We start from the raw sequence: 21,833 nt of genomic DNA on the forward strand, positions 1-21,833 counted from the left end.
TCCCAATGCAGCCAAATGAATAAGTAAATGAATATGAAAAAACCCAAACAGACAGACTTAAACAGTTTAATCAATCAGAAAGATGGCCTGCTTGCTGCAATACATCTGTTTGGCATTTAACCAACTAGATGGAACTTTTATCTTAAAATCTTAAAACAAATTCCTATTTGTCCTGTTTTTATCCTAGGCAGTATTGGGGTGGTACTGTGGTTTCTGGGATGAAGATGTGAAGATGAATTAGGTAATATTGTATAATATCTCTTTTTTTTTTAATAAAGAGAATTTGTACTACTTTTTGACTCCCCTTAATTATGTCAGATTGACATATTGCTGCCTGTTTAGAAAGAACTTTTCCCTTATTTATAGTCATTTTCCCAAGTGCCTAGGATGTGAACTTATAATTGGCTTTTCATTTTGCATATCAGGAAACAGCAGCTTGGAGAGGGCATGCGTTGTTTTTTTTTAATTAACTTTTTAAAAAAGTTATTTATTTTTGGTTGCGCTGGGTCTTTGTTGCTCTGCATGGCTTTCTCTAGTTGCGGTGCGTGGGCTTCTCATTGCAGTGGATCCTCTTGTTGCAGAGCACAGGCTCTAGGGCTCTCGAGCTTCAGTAGTTGCAGCATGTGGCACACAGGCTTAGTTGCCCCATGGCATGTGGGATCTTAGTTCCTGGACCAGGGATCGAACCCACATCCTCTGCATTGGCAGGTGGATTCTTAACCACCTGACTACCAGGGAAGTCCCAGGGTATGCATTTTCTTTCAAGACAAGCGTGACGGGTTTGACCGCTGGGAAGGTGTGAAAGGTTGTAGACAAGGAGACTTGAATTCGGCCGTTGTAGTTGTTCCTTAGAGGAAACCATGGCTATGGTCAGAAGCTGTGACATGTTGGATGGAGAGGACTCCTAGGTTGGGAATTAAAAGTTTAGAATTTGGTCACTTGTTGTTCAGTGGGGTTGCAGGAGAGGGAGGAATCCAGATTGACCAGTTCTGGGATCTTCATTTATTTCTGCTCAGCCTATGAAAGGGCTATAAAAAAATAAATAAAAATATACAGGCCCTGTGTCAGTTGTTATAGTCTGGGCAAACAGGGAAAGATGTCTGCACCTAGGAGATTAGAATTAGAATTTGAAAGGGGCTCTGCACTTCCTTGGAGAGTGTTATGAACCATTGTATATCTTTTCAGAAAGGAAATTACTGTTGCATAGGGAAGATAGAATTAACCTGCCGTAGAGGGAAGGAATGAAGAATGTTTGTCCTGGATGCTCAAGACCTTTAATCACAGCTGCTCATCTCTTTCCATACGAACTATGTGTTCAAATGATTGAATCTGGAGTAGCTGCGCTCCTGATTTATAATAGATAATTTCTCCAGTGATGGGATGTGGATGGTGTCCCATGGCCATTCTTTAAAGAGTGTGTTCATTATATAGGGGTTAGAAGTTTACATTTAAAACCAGAAGGGTGGACTTCCCTGGTGGTACAGTGGATAGGAATCTGCATGCAGGGGACATGAGTTCAATCCCTGGTCCAGGAAGATTCTGCATACGGCAGAGCAACTAACCCCGTGGGCACAACTACTGAAGCCCGCGTGGTCCAAGGTCCGTACTCTGCAACAAGAGAAGCTACCCCGGTGAGAAATCCAGGCAACCCCCGCACATCACAATGAAGAATAGCCCCCACTCACTGCAACTAGAGAAAGTTTATGTGGAGCAATAAAGACCCAGTACAACCAAAACAATAGTTCGTAAAACCATAAGGGGTTGTCTGTGGAGCTCAGAGCATGGTGGTCAGAGGCCAGTGTCATGCTGGGTCCAGCTTTGGATTTGTGTGGCCTTGAGGGTAAGAAGATAAACTGGTGATGTTTTACAGTGACAGGCTTTGGAGGCCAGCTATTGCCACCTACTGTCAATTCTGGCATGGAGGAGGGAATTACAGTAACTCACTGTGGAATGACTTCAGAGACCTTTAAATACTCTCAAGGTCAAGGTTAGTTCACTTTGCTCCACCATGAGACTTCCTTCTCAAGCTCACATCTTTGCTTTGGGGTCTGAAATAGACTTTAAAAAAAGCCAAAGAATTCTTTTATTTTTAAATATTTTAGCAAAATCATAGCTATACATTTTTTTAAAGCAAATGCCCAGCATTAAAACTGATTACTTTCCTAATAGATAAGAACAAATGATTGAGGTTTGTTTATAAATTTTTTTAGTTACATCTGGAAAAGTGTCTTGGAGAGCTCTATTAGCAGCAGCAAAACTTTTCATTAACTTTGCTGTTTGATTATATTTAATGATCTGGAATGCTAACTTTTAGGACATGTATAAACTTACTGTGGGATTTGGGTGTCTCATTTAGTATATTTGACTACTCTTAACGTGCTTTTTCACTGACTTCCTATTTTGGAAATGTCCCTGGAACAATAGAAGGTAGAGAGGTTAATTCTGAATTTCATTGGTGTACTTGCTCTTTCTTTAAAAAAAGAATTTTATTTATTTTTGGCTGCGCTGGGTCTTCATTGCTGTGTGAGGGCTTTCTCTAGTTGTGGTGAGCGGGGCGGGGCTACTCTCTGGTTGCAGTGTGTGGACATCTCATTGTTGTGGTTTCTCTTGTTGTAGAGCCCAGGCTCTCGGGCATGTGGGCTTCAGTGGTTGCAGCACATAGGCTCAGTAGCTGTGGGGCATGGGCTTAGATGCCCCGTGGCATGTGGGATCTTCCTGGAGCAGGGATCAAACCTGTGTCCCGGAATTGGCAAGCAGATTCTTAATCACTGGACCACCAGGGAAGTCCCTCTCTTTCTTTTTTAACGTTTAATCTTGTTTTACATTTTATGTATAGAGGACTTTGAGCATTCACTAGAATAGACAGAATGAGACAGCAGATCCCTATTCCCTTCCTGCCCAGCTTCAAACATGGACCATCTTTCTCCTTTCTGTACTAGTTTGATGTAGACCTGAGACAGTTTGTCATCTGTGAGCTGTTTTAACTTTTAGGTAGAGAGGGGCATTGCTGTGAGTGTCCTCACTGATTCACTGGGGGCTGGACATGGAAAATGGACAGGCCCTGAGGGTGGTTTAGGGCTCGGTGGTAGGGTTTCTGCCCAGGTGAGTTATTTCAGATTTCTGTAGCTCTTAGTGAGGTCTGATGAGCGTCTCCTCTAAAGTGTGACACAAGTCTTTGTGTGTTGTCTCAAAATTATTGATGAGCACTTAAACCATCTTCCAGAAAGACACTGTATACACATGTATACATGTATACACATGTAATGAGATTGGAAAAGAGGAGAAGAAATCAAGAACTTCCCTGGTGATCCAGTGGTTAAGCGTCTGCCGTGCAATGCAGGGAACGCAGGTTGGATCCCTAGCTGCAGAACAAAGATCCCACGTGCTGCAGAACAGCTTAAGCCTGTGTGCTGCAGGCACTGGACCCCGGGGCCACACGAGGAAGTCCGTGCAGCCCAAAGAAGGATGCCACGTGATGCAGTGCAGATCTGCGTGCCACAACTAAGACCCAACAGCCAAATAAATAAAATATTAAAAATAAGAAAAAAAAAGGAGTCTCTCATGTAGCTACTATCTTGCCTCTTTGAAAAAAACAAGGAGAGAGGAAGAAATCAATGGAAATAGTGAATGAGGGTCATTGTAATATGATGTCACTGACGGAGACTATAGGACAAGCATGATGCAAGGTCTGAGGCAGCGATCAGAGCTGGGCTGTGAATTTTCTAGTGGTCAGAGGCAAAAGGAAAGCCAGGTTTATATTATCCTTCAGGTTTCTATCACCGAAGACAAATTTCCACCATGGGATCTTCTAAAAGAAGGCTTTGGGGCTACAGGTGGAGGTGGTGGACTAACTTGACTTGTGAGCAGATGGCCGTCTGGGCAGCTCAGAGTAATTTTTGAACTTGTTTTGGGGGTTTGCAGATGTTACAATCAGCAGTAGCCATAATTTAGTGAAGTCCTATGATGTATCAGGCATCATGCCAGGTCATTTCGTTTCATTTAATCTTCAACACAATCCTGCTCCGTGGATATTTTCTTCCTTTTCAGGTGAGAAAATTGAAATTCAGAGAAATAACTTGTGAAAGTTGGGCAGCTGTCTGTACTCAGGTTGTGAACACTGTTTGACATCTAGATAAGTGGATTATCGATTTATGTGTTGCGAATATGTGTGTTTGACTATGTAGTCACTTTTTTATAGGGGGAAAAAAGGTGCTGGTGCTTCTTTAGCTCACTGTGGGACTGGCAATGTGATCACTCGGGAGAAAACAGGTTTGTGAGGAGTGCTTTTATCCACGCCACATGTGGACGACTGACGTGCTCTTATTTCCCCCGCACATGACCAGTGCTGGGTTTCATTCATTTCTTTTTAATACAGAGAGAAAAGGAGCAGCAGGAAGGGGAAACGGGTGTGACCAGGAGCACGGTGAAGAGCGAAGCCAGTGAAAGAAGAGCTATGATCACTCCTGCTCTCCGAGAAGCCCTCACTAAACAAGGTGAAAGTCCTCAGGACTCTTAAGCGTTCTGAGTGCATGCATACTAAGTGTCTTCAGTTGTGTCTGACTCTTTGTGACCTTGTGGACTGTGACCCGCCAGGGTCCTCTGTCCATGGGATTCTCCAGGCAAGAATTAGGGAGTGGGTTGCCATTTCCTCCTCCAGGGGATCTTCCCACCCCAGAGATCGAACCCACAGCTCCTGCGTTGCAGGCGGATTCTTTACTACTGAGCCACCGGGGAAGCCCTTAAGTGTTCTCATTTATCACTTAAAAAAGGAAACATAAAATAGGGATTGCCAAGAGGAAAAAAGAAAAGTCCCGCTACAGTTGGCTCAGCCGCGTGTGGCCGTGGCAACTGTAGCTGTTTGGGAGCCACAGTCTTGTTTCTGTGGGTCACTTTTGTGTGGGCTGCTTGGACCAGCGAGCTTCCTCTTTGCTTGGTTTATTGGGTTGGTACTTGACCATCAGTGAGGCTCAGGTATGCAGATGGAAGATGCAGTCACTGGCTTCTTTACATATCATTGTCTATTAAAAACTTATTAAATGCAAAAAAAGACCATATGATGTTAGGCTGGGTTAATTAGAAATGTTTTATGTAGAAGTATGTGTGGATTTCTGTGGTCCTACCTTATAAAGAAGGCTGCAGTTGAATGAATGAATAATCCTGGTTTGCTTGTAGAAGGAAGAATAATAAATTGGGGGTGAGTAGACCGACTTCCTTACCTCCCTCCCTCTTTCTATAATTATTGAGATCCTTTTATGTGACAGATTTGGTTGTACAGAGGAACTTGAGATGCTTGAAGTTATCTCCTTCACGGAACTCTGGACCTATTAGAGGAGACAGACAAGAATATACAGATTTTGTACATAGAAATACATATGCTTTTTCTTTTTTTAATTTTTAAGTTTTTTTTTTTTTAACGTGGACCATTTTAAAGGTCTTTATTGAATTTGTTACAATATTGTTTCTGTTTTATGTTTTGGTTTTGTTGGCCACAAGGCTTGTGGGATCTTAGCTTCCTGGCCAGGGATCCAGCCCACACCCTGCATGAGAAGGTGAAGTCTTAAGCCCTGGACCACCAGGGAAATGCCTGTGTCTTTTAATTAGAGTAAATGAAAGTGATTTTATAATAGGTTTCAATCTGTCATCTTGCTGTTTGTTTTCTACTTGTCTCGTGGATTCTTTGATTTCCTTTCTCTTGTTTAACTATCTTCTTTTAGATTTTTTTTTTTTAAATTTATTTATTTTTTTAATTTTATTAGTTGGAGGCCAATTACTTCACAACATTTCAGTGGGTTTTGTCATACATTAACATGAATCAGCCATAGTAGATTTTTTTTTTAATGATCCTGCTTTGTTGGCTTATTAACTGTAGCTTTGTTTTGTTTCTTAGTGGTTTCTTGAGGTTTTATACTATCCGGTATCACAGTATATCATCACATGGTATTACACAACTTTATGTAAAGTAGAAGAACCTTCAATACTTCTGTTTTTTCCCCACAAACCTCTATGCAGTTGTTTTCATATATTTTACTTTTACATATATTTTCAGCCCTGTAGTACATTGTTATTCTTTTGATTCAGACAGCCATTTATCTATTACACATTTAAGTAATTAGGAAAAAATCGTATGTATTGACTCATGTAGTTTCCACTCTTGGTACTTTGCATTCCTCTGTGTAGATCCATATTCTGTCTGATGGCCTTTTCTTTCTGCCTGGAGGACTCCTTTTAGCATTTCTTGTAGTGTGGGCTTGCTGGTGATGAATTATTTCACCTTTTGTATATCGGAAAAAGATTTTCTTTTGCCTTCATTTTTGAAGGATTTTTTTTGTTATTTAATTTTTGAAGTATATTTATTGATGTGTCTAGAATTATGAAGTTTCACAGTTGTGTCCAATTCTTTGTGACTCCATGCACTGTAGCCTGCTGGGCTTCTCAGAGTGTCCACGGATTTCCCAGGCAAGAACACTGGAGTGGGTTGCCATGGCCTCCTCCAGGGGATCTTCCCAACCCTCAAAATTGTAGGTTGGCAATTTTCTTCTTTTTTGTACTTGACGGGTGTTGTTCCAGTGTCCAGTGGCTCACATTGCTTCTCATGAGGCCTCTGTAGTCATCTTTTGCTTGTTCCTGTCAAATGTAATGTTTTTTACCCCCTGGCTAATTTTAAGATTTTCTTCTAACTATTGATTTTGAGTGATTTTAATTATGTCTCAATGTAGCTTTCATCATGTTTCTTTATTTGAGATTTGTTGAGGTTCTTACTTCCGTGGATATATAGTTTTAATTGAATTTGGACAAATTTTGACCATTGTTTCTTCAAGTATTTTTCCGTTACCCAGTCTCTTTCTTCTTCCCTGGGGACTCCAATAAATAGGCCTCTTGAATTTGACCCACAGCTCACAGATGTGTTTTTCATATTTTAAAATTATTTTGTCTGTCCTGCTTTTTATTGGATAGTTTCTATTGCTGTCTTCAGTAATCTTTTCTTCTCTAATGTTGAATCTTTCATTACTTCTATCCAGTGTATGTTCCAACTTAGAGGTAGTTTTCATCTCTAGAAGGTCAGTTTAGGTCTTTTTCTATCTTCCATGTCTCCACTTAACTTTTGAAGCCTATGGAATACAATTTTAACTGATTCAATGTCCTTATCTGCTAACATCTGTGTCATTTCTGGGTCAGTTTCTGTTACTGGAATGTTTTCCTCATTACTGGTCATGTTTTCCTAGTTTTTTTGCATGCTTGGTAATCTTTGGATGTTATTGTTTGCTTGCTAAGTCGTTTTTAACTCTGTGACCCCATGGACTACAATATGCCAGGCCTCTCTGTCCCTCACTATCTCCTGGAATTCACCCAAGTTCATGTCCATTGAATCAGTGATGCCATCCAACCATCACATCCACTGCTGCCCTCTTCTTTTGCCTTCAGTCTTTCCCAGCATCAGGGTCTTTTCTAATGAGTCTGGTATCTGATTGGATGTCAGATCTAATTTTACCTTTTGGAGTGCTGGATATTTTTGTATTCCTGAAAACATTTTTGAGATTTATTCTGGGACAAAGATAAATTATTTTGAAACAGCTTGAGCCCTTTAATCTTGCTTTTATGATTTGTTGGATGAGACCAGAGCTAATTTTTTCCCCCACCATTGAGGCAGAACCCATCTATGTACTCTGTCCAGTGCCTTGGGAATCTTGAGGTTATCTGTCCGCCTGGTAGGAGCAGGCACAGTTCCCAGCTGGCTGTGAGTACCAGGCATACTTTTAATCTTTTCAGATGGTCCTTTCCTATTGTTGGGTAGTTTTTCTCTCGCATATGCACTAAGCAATATAGGAGTCCTCTGCAGAGTTTGGTCTCTGTGTAGCCCTTGTCTCTGCTGAACTCAATCCTGCAAACTTTAGCCACAGGGGTTCCCTAGACTCTACTTCTGTGTTCTCAGCTCAGGGAGAATGCTGAGCTCTACTTAGGTTCTCCCTCCTGCTGCATAGCCTGGAAACTTCCAAGACAATAAGCTTGGGTAATGGTAAGTCTCAACCTTGTTTGTTTCCCATCTCTGTTGGATCATCATCCTTTGTTGCCAGATGTTTCATGTCTTGAAAACTGTTGTTTGATCTGTTTTGTCCAGTTTTGGTATTTCAAGTGGGGGGTAAACCCTCTGTTACTCCATATTGGGAAGAAGAAAAATCCTGCACTTGGATTCTTAGCAACTGCATAGTGTGAACTGTGGTCAACTAAGGTTGTTTCATCCTGTGCTAAACAGTCTTTACTTACCCAAATGCAGAGTTTTGTAGAACCCTGTGTATCTTGGGAGAGAAAGATGTAAAAAGCTAGTAGAGTGTGATTTCTATGATAGTGCTGTGAGCAACTTATAATGTAGGAGTCCAAAAAAGCTAGAATTTTCTCCAGGAATCTATAAAATGCTTATTCTATATCTGAGATTAGCTATTCATTTGGACTTGGTTCCATCTTCAAGTAGATAAGCAGTTCTTTCTTTATATGCAAGATGTTTACATAAATGTGGAAGAGGATAAAAGACAAAGCCTCATAATATTGCCACTAGAGACTTGTAATCCAAATTGACTTTGTTCCATTAATCATCACACTGTGAACATGGGTGTTCAGCCAGCCACTGATCCACTTACGCCATCATCCAGGCTGTATTTCTCCATTTACCTCATTTGTCTGCAAGTCAAGGGTCTTTTTGTGCAAGAGACTCATGGTAATTGTGGTTTATTACTTGAAGCCTCATGAGAAACTTTATTAAATGCCTTCTGAAATCAGTATGTTCTACTTGTTTGCTCCACCAGTGTGTTAAAATAAGGAAATGTGATTGCTTTGGCATGGCTTTTCCATGCTTTTCATGTCTCATGTGGCTCAAAAAATTTAAATGCTAGGTTGTGTAGGGTGCTGAGAATTCATGTCAGGTTCCTAGAATTTTATTTTCCCACTTTTGAGGACAATATTTCTTTCTTTTAATCTCCTCTTGCCCATCTGATTCTTTATTTATTTTTGAAGATTATTGGTGACCGTTCCCTAGTCGTTTTTTGTACAGAAATGTATGGTTCCTTGCTTTTGCTGTTTGTTGCAGTACCTGGTTCTTTTTTATCTATATAAATGTTGCTTGGGAACTTGTAAAGCATGTGCATCGTGTAGCTGTTGAGTGCAGTCTCTCTTTTTCTGTGCCCTTGATCAAGTTTACTTTGTTACTTCAGATCGTGGGGCTCCACTGAGTTTTGACCTATGAGATCTGTTAGATACTGAGAGATCTTAAAATCACTTCCTGTGATTTTGGATTGACTTATTGTTTCTTTATGTATTTTGAGCCTGTGTTATTAGAGGCATACGTATTTTAAATTGTTGTACTGTCCTGGTCAATTAAACCTTAGTGGCCTTGTGGATTGTTGTCTATTATTATTTAAATGAAGAAAAATGACTTTGCTACAGTTTTATAATCACTTACAATAATATACCTATATATAAAATCACTTTTTGATATAAGGCTTTGAATCATTTCAATTTTGTGTTCCCTGTTTTTTCATTCAGGTTATCAGTTGATTGGGAGCCATTCTGGGGTGAAGCTTTGCAGATGGACAAAGGTATTTGTTTTTGTTCAAATATTATTTCTGTTTTAGGCAACTTTTATATGGCTGTTATATGCAATGCATTTTACCATTTTAAAGGGTTAATTTACATTTAATAAAGTGTAATGATTTCAAATGAATTAGTTACATGAGTTAGCATATTTTGATGGATGTAAAAAACCCTTATCAAACACCTGAATTAAGCTGTAGACTATTTTCCTCACCCCTACAAGTTTACTTATGACTGTCTCTGGACAGTAGTCCTTGCCCTGACAGCCTCACAACAGTTGTTCTCTTTGGTCTCACTGTAGTTTAGTTTTGCCTGTTGTAGAATTTCATGTGAATAGGATCATATAATGTGTAGCTTTTTGCTAATGGCTTCTTAAACTCAACATCAGGTTTCTCAGATTCATCCACATATAATGTATATTAGTTCATTCCTTTTTATTGCTGAATACTATGCAGTAGTATAGGCATAGTACTCAAGGAAGCCTCCGTGGCTTAGCGGTAAAGAATCTGCCTGCAGGCAGCAGATGAAGGAAGAGGTGAGTTCAATCCCTGGGTTGGGAAGATCCTCTGGCATAGGAAATGGCAGTCCACTTCAGTATTCTTGCAGGGAAAATCCCAGGGGCAGAGGAATCTGGACATGATTGAACATCTGTACGCACACATTCAGTGTTATGAACATACCACAGTTTTTAATCTGTTACTAGTTGTTTGGATTGTTCTCAGATTTTAACCATTAAGAATAAAATGACTGTGAATGTGTGTGTACAGTGTTTTTTTTGGGATGAACATACATTTTATTTCATCTGGCTATATACCTAGGAGTGGAATTGCTAAGTCATAGGGCAGGTATATATTTAACTTTATAAGAAACTCCCAGTCTGTTTGCAGTGTGGTTGTACTATTTTATACCTGCATCAGCAATTTAAGAAAGTCGCTGTATTCTCTCACCATCATGTGGGATTATAAATCTTTTTCTGATTGTGAAGTGGTACCATTTTGGTTTTAATTTCCATTTTGAAGATAACTACTGATGATGAGGAGCACCTTTTCATGTGCATATTGACTTTTCATAGTTATGCCACCTCTGTTCAGATATTTTACCCAAACTGAATTGTTTGACTTTGTATTATTGATTTGTAGGAGTTCTTTATATATTGTGGATATGAGAGTTTTGCCTGATGCACACTGTTGTTATTTTCTCTTAGTCTGTGGCTTCCTCTTTCATTTCCCTAATGGTATCCTTTGAAGTTTTTAATGTGAATAAAGTCTAATTTATACTTTTTTCTCTTTTGGTTAGTACTTTTCATATGTTAGGAAGTCTTTGTCAACTTGAAGGTCATAAAGATAGTTTATGTTTTCTTCTGGAAGCTTCATATATAGTTTTAACCTTTATGTTTAGGTCTTGAATTAATTTATATGAATGGTGTGAGGTAAGGATCAAGATTGTTCCTTTCCACCACCTATCACCTACATGGATATTCTGATGTTTTAGAACCATTTGTTAAGAAGGATTTTCCTTTCACCACTGAATTACTTTTAGGCCTTTGTAGAAAAGTCAGTCTGCTGTATATAGGAAGGCCTGTTTCTGGACTACTCTTATTCTGTTGCATTGATGTGTTTGTCCTTAAGCCAATACCACAATTGGCTTGATTACTGTGGTTTTGTAATCAGTTTGAAATCATGCAGTATAAGTTCTCTGTCTTGGTTTTTAATTTTCAAGATTGTTTCTTCTCTTCTGGGTCTTTTGTATATCCGTATACATTTTAGGATCAATCTATGAATTTCTATTGTATGTATTTATTCTGTTTTCTTATGTTCTGTATTTGTCTATTTGTCATCTCTACCTCAGGGCCAATTGCATAACTATAAGTTCTTACTTTCTGTATTAAAAAAATATTTTATTTTTATTGTTTTTCGTTTTTGGCTGCGCTGGATCTTTGTTGCCACGCATGGGCTTTCTCTAGTTGTGGCGAGCACGGGCTACTTACTCTCTAGTTGTGGTGGACGGGCTTCTCATTGCGTGGCTCCTCTTGTTGTGGAGCGTGGGCTTTGGGGCACACTGCCTCAGTAGTTGTGGCGCATGGGCTTGTTGCCCTGCGCCATGTGGAATCTTCCTGGACCAGGGATCAGATCCATTTCTCCTGCATTGGCAGGTGGATTCTCAACCACTGGACCACCAGGGAAGTCCTTATTTTCTGTATCCTTGATGCTCTGGCAGGCTCATAGAGACTGCCCCTCCCAGGGCTAATTCTAAAGATTAACAGTAGCTTGCCTTGAACATACCTTTCATCTGTGATTCTAAATCTGTAGCCTTTAGCTACCTCTTTATCTGACTCTCTCACACACCAAGCCAATATCTTCCCTGCCCTAAATCATGCCAGGGCCTGATACAGAAAGCTAGAGATAGCCCTATAGTCTAGAGCCCACTGGAATAATTCATTTCAGCCAGTCCAGCATCATTTACCCTGCACTGCCTTTCCTGTCCTAAGGAGACTCCAGTAAGGACTGTGGCCCAGGCTTTCCCCTCACTTCTCTCTGCCTCCTGAACAAACCCTGTGGGGTATGGTGGGCACCTTTCTCCCAGAATATGTAAGTAATATCTTCCTGTGTTGGTACTCAGTCACCCTTGTGAATTAAATTCCCATGGGTACAAATAAGATATCATTAGAATTATTGTGTTTTCTAATGAAAATGCAGTGATGTACAATATTATGTTTCAGGCATATGACATAGCTGACATTTGCCTACGTTATGAAAGGCTCACCACAGTAAGTAGTAACCATCTGTCCCTATACAAAGTTCTTACACTTTGTTGATGGTATTCTTTCTGTTGTATATTGTATCCCTGTGATTTGTTTGTTATAAAACTGGAGGTTTGAACCTCTTAGTTCCTTCACCTATTTTGTCCACCCTCTCTCCCCTCCCTTCTCGCCCTTCTGACCATGACCGATTCCCTGTATCTGAGTCTGTTTTCATTTTATTTATTTGTTTTGTTTTATAGATTGCACATATGAACTAAGTTCATGTGGTGTTTGTCTTTGTTTCTCTGACTTACTTTACTTACCATGGTAGCCTCAAGGTCCATCCATGTTGCTGCAAACGTCAAGATTTCATTCTTTTTATGGCTGAGTAATATTACTGTGTGCGTGTGTGTATGTGTGTGGGTCTATATATATCCATCTACATCACAGTTTCTTTATTCATTCCTCTATCTGTAGACACTAAGTTTACATCTGTATCTTGGCTCTTGTAAATAAAGCTGCATTGAGCATTGGAGTACATGTATCTTTTCTGATTACTGTTCTTGTTTTCTTTGGGTAAATATTCAGTAGTGTAATTGCTGGGTCGTATAGAAGTTCTATTTTTGACTTTTTGAGGAACCTCCATAACTGTTTTCCATAGTGGCTGCACCCATTCACGGTCACACCAGCCGTGCACGAGGGTTCCCTTTTCTCCACATCCTCACCAGCGCTTATTTGTTGCCTTTTTGATGATAATGATTCTGAAATATGTGAGATGGTGTCTCACTGTGGTTTTGATTTGCATTTCCTTGATAATTAGTGATACTGAGCATCTTTTCATGTGTCTGTTGGCTGTCATTTCCTCTCTGGAAAAATGTCTGTTCAGGTCCCCTGCCCGTTCTTTAATTGGGTTGTTTGTTTGTTGCTGCTACTAAATTGTGTGTATTTGTATATATTTTGGATGTCAGCCCCTTACTGGATATATTGTTTGCAAATATCTTCTCCCATTTTAGTAGGCTGCTTTTTTGGTTGTTGAGAGTTTCCTTCACTGTGTAAAAGCTTTTTGGTTCGATATAGTCCCATTTATTTATTTTTGCTTTTGTTTCCCTTGCCTTAGGAGACATATCCAAAAAATATTGCTAAAGCTGATGTTGAAGAGTGTGGTGCTGAAGTTTTCCTCTAGGAGTTTTATAGTTTCAGGCCTTACATTTAAGTCTTTGATCCATTTTGAGTTTATTTTTGTATATGGTGTGAGGAAATAGTTCATTTTGATTCTTTTGCAGGTAGCTGTCCAGTATTTCCAACATCATTTCTTGAAGAGGCTGTCTTTTCCCTTTTGTGTATTCTTGCCTCCTTTGTCATAGATTCGTTGATCATATAAGTGTAGATTTATTTCTGAGTTCTTGTTTCTATTCCTTTGATCTATGTGGGTGGATTGGAAACAGAAATGGAAGTAAGAGTGGTTAAAGGAAGTAAGATGGGCCTCTGGTGACACTTTCAGAGTAAGATTTAAAGATGACAGGCAGTCCTCAAATAAGTAAGTTTAATTTCAAATAATTATTGCAAGATAGATTTCTCATCGTTGTGCTGTAAAAATTAGCAGTACATAAAATGACCACAATAACTTCTTAAACAACTTTGATTTGTGAGCATTCTGTATTTCATGTCTTAATATTTCATATGTTAACTTAATATTTGGTTTCAAGTCTACCAAAAGCATCTCAAATCTCTTCTGTATTGTATTTATGTGACACCTACACATATAACATGGGATACATGTATTGTGTTAGTGACTTAAATATTAGAAGCAGCATTATTCTCTGTGGTGTGGGTTTTCAAAATGGTGAAATTTCTTACAGAAGCTTCGCATCAAAAAAAGTGTTTTCTGTCGTCATTTTCCATAGTAGCTACATTCCTGGAAAATTCAGTGTATGATAGAATGTTCAGAAAATACTTTATCTGTAAATGAAGTTGGAATCTAAGCGTGGATGATTATAATCAGGTTTTCCACAAGTATGGAGATGTAGTGAGTCATTTGAAAGGAAGTGGCTTATAAGACCCTTTGTGTGTGTGGGAGGGTGGGGGGTTGGGGGACTATCTTAAACATTACAGGAGATGTGACAGTCTTGCCTCTCCCCTCACTTATTGCCAGAAGTGCCTCCCAACCATTTTGATAACAGTATTTCAGTGAATTTCCAGGATACCCCCAGATAGTGTTGACCCCATTGAGAACCTCCACCCCAATCCATTTTCATTGCCATCCTTGAAGTTCAGGTTGTCCTCCTGGACACTGCAGCTAGGTTTTTTTTCTGTCTGCTTCTGACTGCCAGTGAATCCCCTCCTCCACCTGCTCAATTTATCTGATATTAACCAGGTTAATCTCTGAAGTTCAATTCTCATTTAGCCGTTTTCTCTGAAGCCTTATGGTAGCTCTTCGTTACTTCTTACTCAACATATCAATTGGGATGTGTAATAGGCATCTTAAACTTAATGTGTCAGAAGTAGAATTCCTGATTTCCTCTCCTAAATCTGTTCAGGACCTCAGTCTTCATTCCAGCGATTTATGACAACACTGTCCTTTCAGTTACTCAGGCCAGAAGCCTGGGAGTCATTTCTGTTCTTCTGTTGTTTTTCTGTTTTCTTTTTTACCCTCCCACATCTATTCCATGAGCACATCTTTTCAAACTATATCCAGAGTATAACTACTTTTCGGCATTTATGCTGCTATGCCTGGATCCAAGTCACTGTCATATGTTCCTTTTATTGTCGTTAAGTGATCTCCTAACTGCTGTTCCTGGTTCCACTCAGTCATCCCCACTGCTGTTCCCTGCCCAGCAGTTGGATGCCTCAGATCATGTAACTCTTTTACTCAGAACTCCCAGGGGTTCTAATCTCTCTCAGAACCAAACCCTGAGTCCTTAAAGAGGCCTCCAAGGATCTGATCTTCCGTGCTTCATCTCACCTTACTGGCCTTCTTGCTGTTACCCGAATACACTGAACTCAGACTCCTCCCTGGCTTTCTGGTCTTGTGTCTGCTCACTTAGATCTCTGCTCAGTGAGTCTCTATCAGAGTGGCTCTCCCTTGACCACCTTTTAAAAATAACAACCTTCCCCCGGTCCCCTAACACTGCTTGGAATTTCTCCCTAGCACTTATTACCAATTAACAGATTAGGTCTTGCTTCTTAACTGTCTCCTCTTTCCCTTCTCATCTCCTCCCCAACCTAAGAGTCTTCATTTTTCTTTCCGGTACTGAAAACAGAGCCTAGCAGGTGGTCATTGCTTAGTAAACATTTGTCAGATGACAAAATTATATTAAACCCCAAACCTGAGGAAGACCCTCTCTAGTATAGTTCTGATCTACTTGTTCAGCTTTGTTTTCTGTTTTAACCTTCATACAGCCTGTGCTGCCTCTGTTCCCCACTCTGGTCTCCACCTGGCTGAATCCTTCCCATCTGTCCCAGTCAGGAAAACAGAAACCACGCTGGGTATTTTCGCAAGAACAGATTTAATAAAGTAAATTAACTGAATGCTTACAAAGCCATTGAAAGGCTTGGGGTAATGAAGGTCAGAGAGAACTGCTCCTTGCTTGGAGAAAGTCGAGAAGTGCTGGGCTCACAGGACACTGCTGGAAGTGACCTGAAACGCTGGCAACGTTAAAGCAAATGTGTCCCAGGAGCTCGCTTGAAGCCGCTTCGGACTTAGTGTTTGTTGTATGCCCTTGTGTCTGCCAGCTGCCTCCAGTGAAGAATAACGATTTCTCCTTTCTCGCCATCTAAGTCTTGGCTCACTGGTGGAGTCTAATCAGAACCCCTCAGACAAGGGAATCTGAGAAATACGGTATAAGGGCTTCTTAGCCCCTACTTATAAGGGGAGGCACAGGACTCAGTATTAATAGCACTGTCTACCTCTTTAGATGCTCAGCATCTGTACACACCCTTTTACCTGTATTCACATTTTCAAACCATGATAAGAACAAAACATCTGCTTCTCCCTAAAGTGTTATAATTATTACTCATGCAAGGGAGGATGTATTAATTCTCTCCCTTCACTCTCTGTTGAGATCTTTTACCTAGGGATGACATTATAAGGTTGACCACCACTTACCTGTCCTATATAAAATAGTTGGAGGGGAGGAAAGATAATTATGTATATCCAAGCAAAGGAGACAGTATGTATATTTGTAACTGCTCATATTTGCACTTGGTCACCTGGTCATGGTTGGTATTTCTAACTTCCTTCCTCCACGAGGCAGGCCACATTTCCTTTGTGCTGTATCACCACCTCAATATGATGCTTCTTTGCAAAGATGAGTGATTCTGTCAGTGAGGAGTCTGAGCCACTAATGACTCCTTCTGTAATCTTCTCTTAACTTCTACGACTGTAAAGGAGAATACTAAGGGCTTCCCAGGTGGCTCAGGGGTAAAGAATCCACCTGCAATGCAGGAGACACAGGATACATGAGTTTGATCCCTGGGTTTGGAAGAACTCCTGGAGGAGGGAATGGCCTGAAAAATCCCATAGACAGAGGAGCCTGGTGGGCTGCAATCCATGGGATCACAAAGAGTGAGACACTACCGAGAACAAACACACACACAGATGTCTCGGAGGTCCCCTTGGTTCCTGAGAAAATTTTTGTTTCTGTGACATGAGGCGCTCAAAGGAACCAGGGGCTAGTATTAACTATCAAGAACGGTGGAGGGTCTCCTCTTTCAGCCTGCTTACAAGCCAACGTATTCACCTGGTAGAGTTTCACAGATGCTGGTGGAGAACCCAGGACTCCTAGGTCAAAGACAAAGAACAACAGGCAGATTGAGATTCATGACCAGGTGGGGAGACAGATTCCTAATGCTTCCTGTTCTTCTATCCTCTCTAAGTCCTCCTCCTGTTTGTACTTTTTTTTTCTTTAACAGTTTGCTTAACCAGTTTAGAATTTATTTTCTGTGTGTGAGTAGTTACTTAGTCATGTCCGACTCTTTGTGACCCCGTGGACTGTAGCCCACCAGGCTCCTCCGTCATGGGATTCTCCAGGCAAGAATACTGGAGTGGGTTGCCATTTCCTTCTCCAGGGGATCTTTCCAACCCAGGGATTGAACCCAGGTCTCCCGCATTTCAGGCAGATGCTTTAACCTCTGAGCCACCAGGGACGCCATTTTACTCTATAGTATGGAATAAATCTCTAAATCAGGGGTTAGCAAACCTTTTCTTAAAGGGCCGGATGGTGACTTTTTAAGGTTTGTGGTTCATATGATCTTGTTGCAGCTTTTCAACTATGCCATTTTAGCCCCAAAGCAACCATAGATATAAGTAAACAAATGTGGGCGATAGTATTCCAACAAAACCTTACCTGCAGAGACAAGCTGCAGCCTGACTTTGACCCATGGGCTGCAGTATATTGAACACTGCATTGAACTCTTCATCCCCTGTCAAAAATGGAAGACTGAAATTTTACCCAGACTCTGTGTTTACTAAGTCTTAATCTAGCAGCAGAAGCCCACTCATTTAGGTTTGTTCCTCCGTTGTATGCAATGAGAGTCCCTCTAACAGATTCTGGTGAGCCCAGAACCACTCGCAAAGGGGATCAGCTGGGAGCCCCACCAATAATAAGCAGCTGGGACAAATGCTCTTCTTCCCTGTTGGACCATGAGTTACCCCCCTTCTGCTAAGAGATATCAGATGGTCAAGTAAAAATGGAAAGAGAGAAACCTTCTCCGTACCACCTTACTCCTGCAGTAATTGACCTGGCCTGTGAAACGTTCTCTGTGCCTGCTGGGCCCAAGACTCCTTTTCTTCACTGAGAGATAGCATGGTGGTTGGGTGGCCCGAGACTTCTTTCCTTCACTGAGAGACATCATGGTGGTTGGGTGGCAGTCCCCTCCACAAGAAGTGGCCTGTCTAGGGAAGCCAAGTCTTTTTATTCTTGTCCTGAGACTCCACTCTCCCATTCAGAGTTACCGGGGCTACCCAGGCCCATCGGCCAGAGCAACTCTGCCAAATAAGCCACCTTTATGGGAAGCCTGCTGGCCTGAGATTCCCCTCCTCCATGTGAAACCTCTTTCACCCCCTCTGACGGTACCAGCCAAGATCAGTGGGAGCCCAAGCAAAATTACATTGCAAAGCCTCTGAAAATTAAACTGCCATTGGAGCCACAGCATACAAAATAGTCCAGGACCTGCAAGCTCAACCTAAACTAAGTGCCTGCTGCTAAAGTGAAAGAATGAAATAGGATTTAGAGCCTCCTAACATAGTAGACAAAATGTCTAGGATGCAGTGAAAAAAAATCACCTGTCATTCCAAGAACCATGAAAATCACAACTTGAGCAAAAAAAGATAATAAACTGACACCAACACCAGATGAATCAGATGGTGGAGTCATCTGACAAGGATTTTAAAGCAGCTGTCATAAAAATGCTTCAGCAATCACTTACAAAGTCTCTTGAAACAAATGAAAAAATAAAAAATCTCAGCAGAGAAATGGAAGTTATAAAAGGAACCAAGAAGGAATTATACAATTGAAAAAATACAGTAACAGAAATAAAAACTCACTGAATGGGTGCAGTAATAGAGTAGAGATGACAGAGGATACAGCCGGGGACCTTACCAATTGACAGAATGATCTGTGACCAGGGCAAGTCAATAGAATTTACCCAACCCGAATAGCAGAGAGAATAAACTCCAAGTAGAACAGAACCAAGGAAATCCACATGAAGATACCTTACAATTAATGATCTGAAAGCTAAAGAAGAAAAAGATCTTGAAAGATGCTAGAGAGAAACCGTGAACTAACATCAATTTGACATCAGATCTCTCATCTGAAATCATGGAGGCCAGACAGAAGTGGCACATGTTCAAGTGTTGAAAGAAAATACCTGTCAATCATGATTTCTGTGTCTGGCAAAACTATCCTCCAAAATGAAGATTAACTAAACACATTATCAGATTAAAGAAAACTGAGTCTTTTTCTAGCAAGTCTGCCTTAAAGATCAGTCAAAGGAAGCTATTCAAACCTAATGAAGTGATGAAAGAAAGATTCTTTAAGCATGAGAAAGGAAGGCAGAGTGATGAAAAGAGCAAAAATATGAATACATATAGTAGCTGATCATTTTCCTCATAATTTTTATAATCATATTTGATGATTGAAGCAGAATACTTTTAAACATTTTTATTTATTTTTATTTGGCTACACTGGGTCTTAGTTGCGGCAGGTGGGACCTTCAGCCTTCGTTGCAGCATACAGAACTTTTAGTTGAGGCATGCAGACTCTTAGTTGCAGCATGTGGGATATAGTTCCCTGACCAGGGATCAAACCTGGGCCCCTGCACTGGGAGCTTGGAGTCTTAGCCACTGGACCACCAGGGAAGTCCTGAAACAAAAATTTTAACACCATGTGATACTCAGGACAATGATATGTAATATATATTTTAAATGATATTTAAAATAAATTTAAAATAAATTTAAATAAAATATATTTAAAATTTATATATTTATATAAATAAATATATTTATATAAAATAAATTTAAAATAAATTTAAAAAAATTATATTTAAATATATAATTTAAAAGAGAAAATTAAAGGGATCTGAATGGAAGTGATGTTTCCACACTTCACTTGAAGCTGGTAAAATTTTTTTACTAGTAGACTTGATGGGTCATGTATGTATAGTTTTATACTCGGAACAACCACTACAAACACCATCTCAGTAAAAGTCACTCAGTTGTGTCCGACTCTTATGATCCCGTGGACTGTAGCCCATCAGGCTCCTCTGTACGTGGGATTCTCCAGGCAAGAATACTGGAGTGGGTTGCCGTTTCCTTCTCCAGAGGATCTTCCCAACCCAGGAATTGAACCCGAGTCTCCTGCATTGCAGGCAGATTCTTTACAGACTGAGTGATGATGGAAGAGCTATGAGGAAAGCCTGCAAACACTATACATAGAGATAAAATCAAAACAAAAAATAAAGATGGAATCCTGAAAATGTTTAAGTAACCTGCAGGCAATCAGAAGAATAACAGGAGTGAGAATCAGAGGGAATAAGCAGGAAACAAATAATAAAATGGTAGGCTATTTTAGTGCATAACTGATTACTTCAAATGTAAATATTCTAAATCTGTCAGTCAAATGATAAAGATTGGCAGAGTGGATTTAAAAAATGACCCAAATATAGGATGTTTACAGAAAACTTACATCAAATTCAATGACATAGGTAGGTTGAGTAAAATGGTGAGTTAGTCAGTAGAAGCTAGTTGACATATAAGGAATATACCACCCAGCAATAGCAGAATATGCATTTCTTCCAAGTGCCTATGGAACACTCACCAAGATAGACCATGTTCTAGGCCATGGAACAAACCTCAGCAGATTTAAAAGTGTTAAAATAATACAGAGTGTGTTTTGTGATCATAATGGAATCAAACTAGAAATCAATAATAAAAACAGGAAAATCTCTATAAATATGTGGAAATTAAACAACACATTTCTAAATAAACCTTGGGCCAAAGAGTAAGTCTCAAAGGAAATGAAAAAAATATGTAGAATTGAATGATAGTAAAAAAAAAATGTAAATGTTGCAGCTCAGGCAGTGCTCAGAGAGAAATTTCCAGCAATGTATCCTTATGTTAGAAATGAGGAAAGATGTCAAATCAGAAACCAATGAAAATCTAAGTAAGTGTAAGTAAAAATATAAATGTAAATTTAAATAAATGTTCATGGATTGGAAGACTCAATAGAGTAAAACATCAAATCGATGTATGGGTTTAATGCAATTCCTATTAAAGCCCCAGGAAGGTTTTTGTAGAAGTAGACAGTTTATTATAAAATTTATAAGGAAAGGCATGGGAATGTAAAATAGCTTGAACAGTATTGTGGAAGAATAAAATGGGAGGACTCATACATCCTGATATTATAGCTTTCTGATTGCTACAGTAATCAAGAACATATGGTATCAGTAGAGGGATGGACATATAGGTCAATAGAACAGAATGGAGGTCCCAAAAATAAACTCACAAATATGCTTAACTGATTTTTGCAGAGGTTCAAAAGCAATTCCTTGGAGAAAGGATAACCTTTCCAACTAATGGTGTTACGGCAACCAGCACCATCCATAGGCAAAAAACCATAGGCAAAGAAACCTCTGCCACCAAACCACGTGCACCAAAAGTACACACACACATTTTGAGTTAAATAGATCAAGACCTAAAATCTAAAGTATGAAACTATAAAACTCGAAGAAAATAGTTTTAAAGAAAAATGTGCCGTCCTCCTCACATGTGTCCGTCCCTTTATCCTTTTTGCCCTTCAGTGTTCAGTTTGGATATCTCACCTCTGAGGAGTTCTCACTGGTCCTGGAAGCTGGGCTGATCACTTGTCCCAGGGGCTCCAGTAACAGCATGCTGGACATTTGTCTTCTCTCTGCTTGCCCAGCATCTTAGTCTTTTCATGTTTGAGAAATTTCTCATTAAATGGGCTTTGGTTGGTATGAGGGACCACTGCCTGCTATAGAAGCTAAGGATGAC

General features: G+C 39.9%; 1 protein-coding gene across 3 annotated transcripts in view; it reads left to right on the forward strand.

Annotated features, from left to right (window-relative positions):
* LOC136160736 (S-adenosyl-L-methionine-dependent tRNA 4-demethylwyosine synthase TYW1) overlaps positions 1-21,833 on the forward strand; it is a 138,935-nt gene that overhangs the window by 19,567 nt on the left and 97,535 nt on the right. For all 3 annotated transcript variants that reach the window (XM_065924776.1, XM_065924777.1, XM_065924778.1), the window contains 2 exons: positions 4,376-4,493; positions 9,535-9,587. In XM_065924776.1, coding sequence (XP_065780848.1) covers positions 4,376-4,493; positions 9,535-9,587 — 171 coding nt within the window. The remainder of the gene's footprint in view (positions 1-4,375; positions 4,494-9,534; positions 9,588-21,833) is intronic.

This window comes from Muntiacus reevesi, chromosome 2, assembly GCF_963930625.1.
Source record: "Muntiacus reevesi chromosome 2, mMunRee1.1, whole genome shotgun sequence".
Taxonomy (NCBI): Eukaryota; Metazoa; Chordata; class Mammalia; order Artiodactyla; family Cervidae; genus Muntiacus; species Muntiacus reevesi.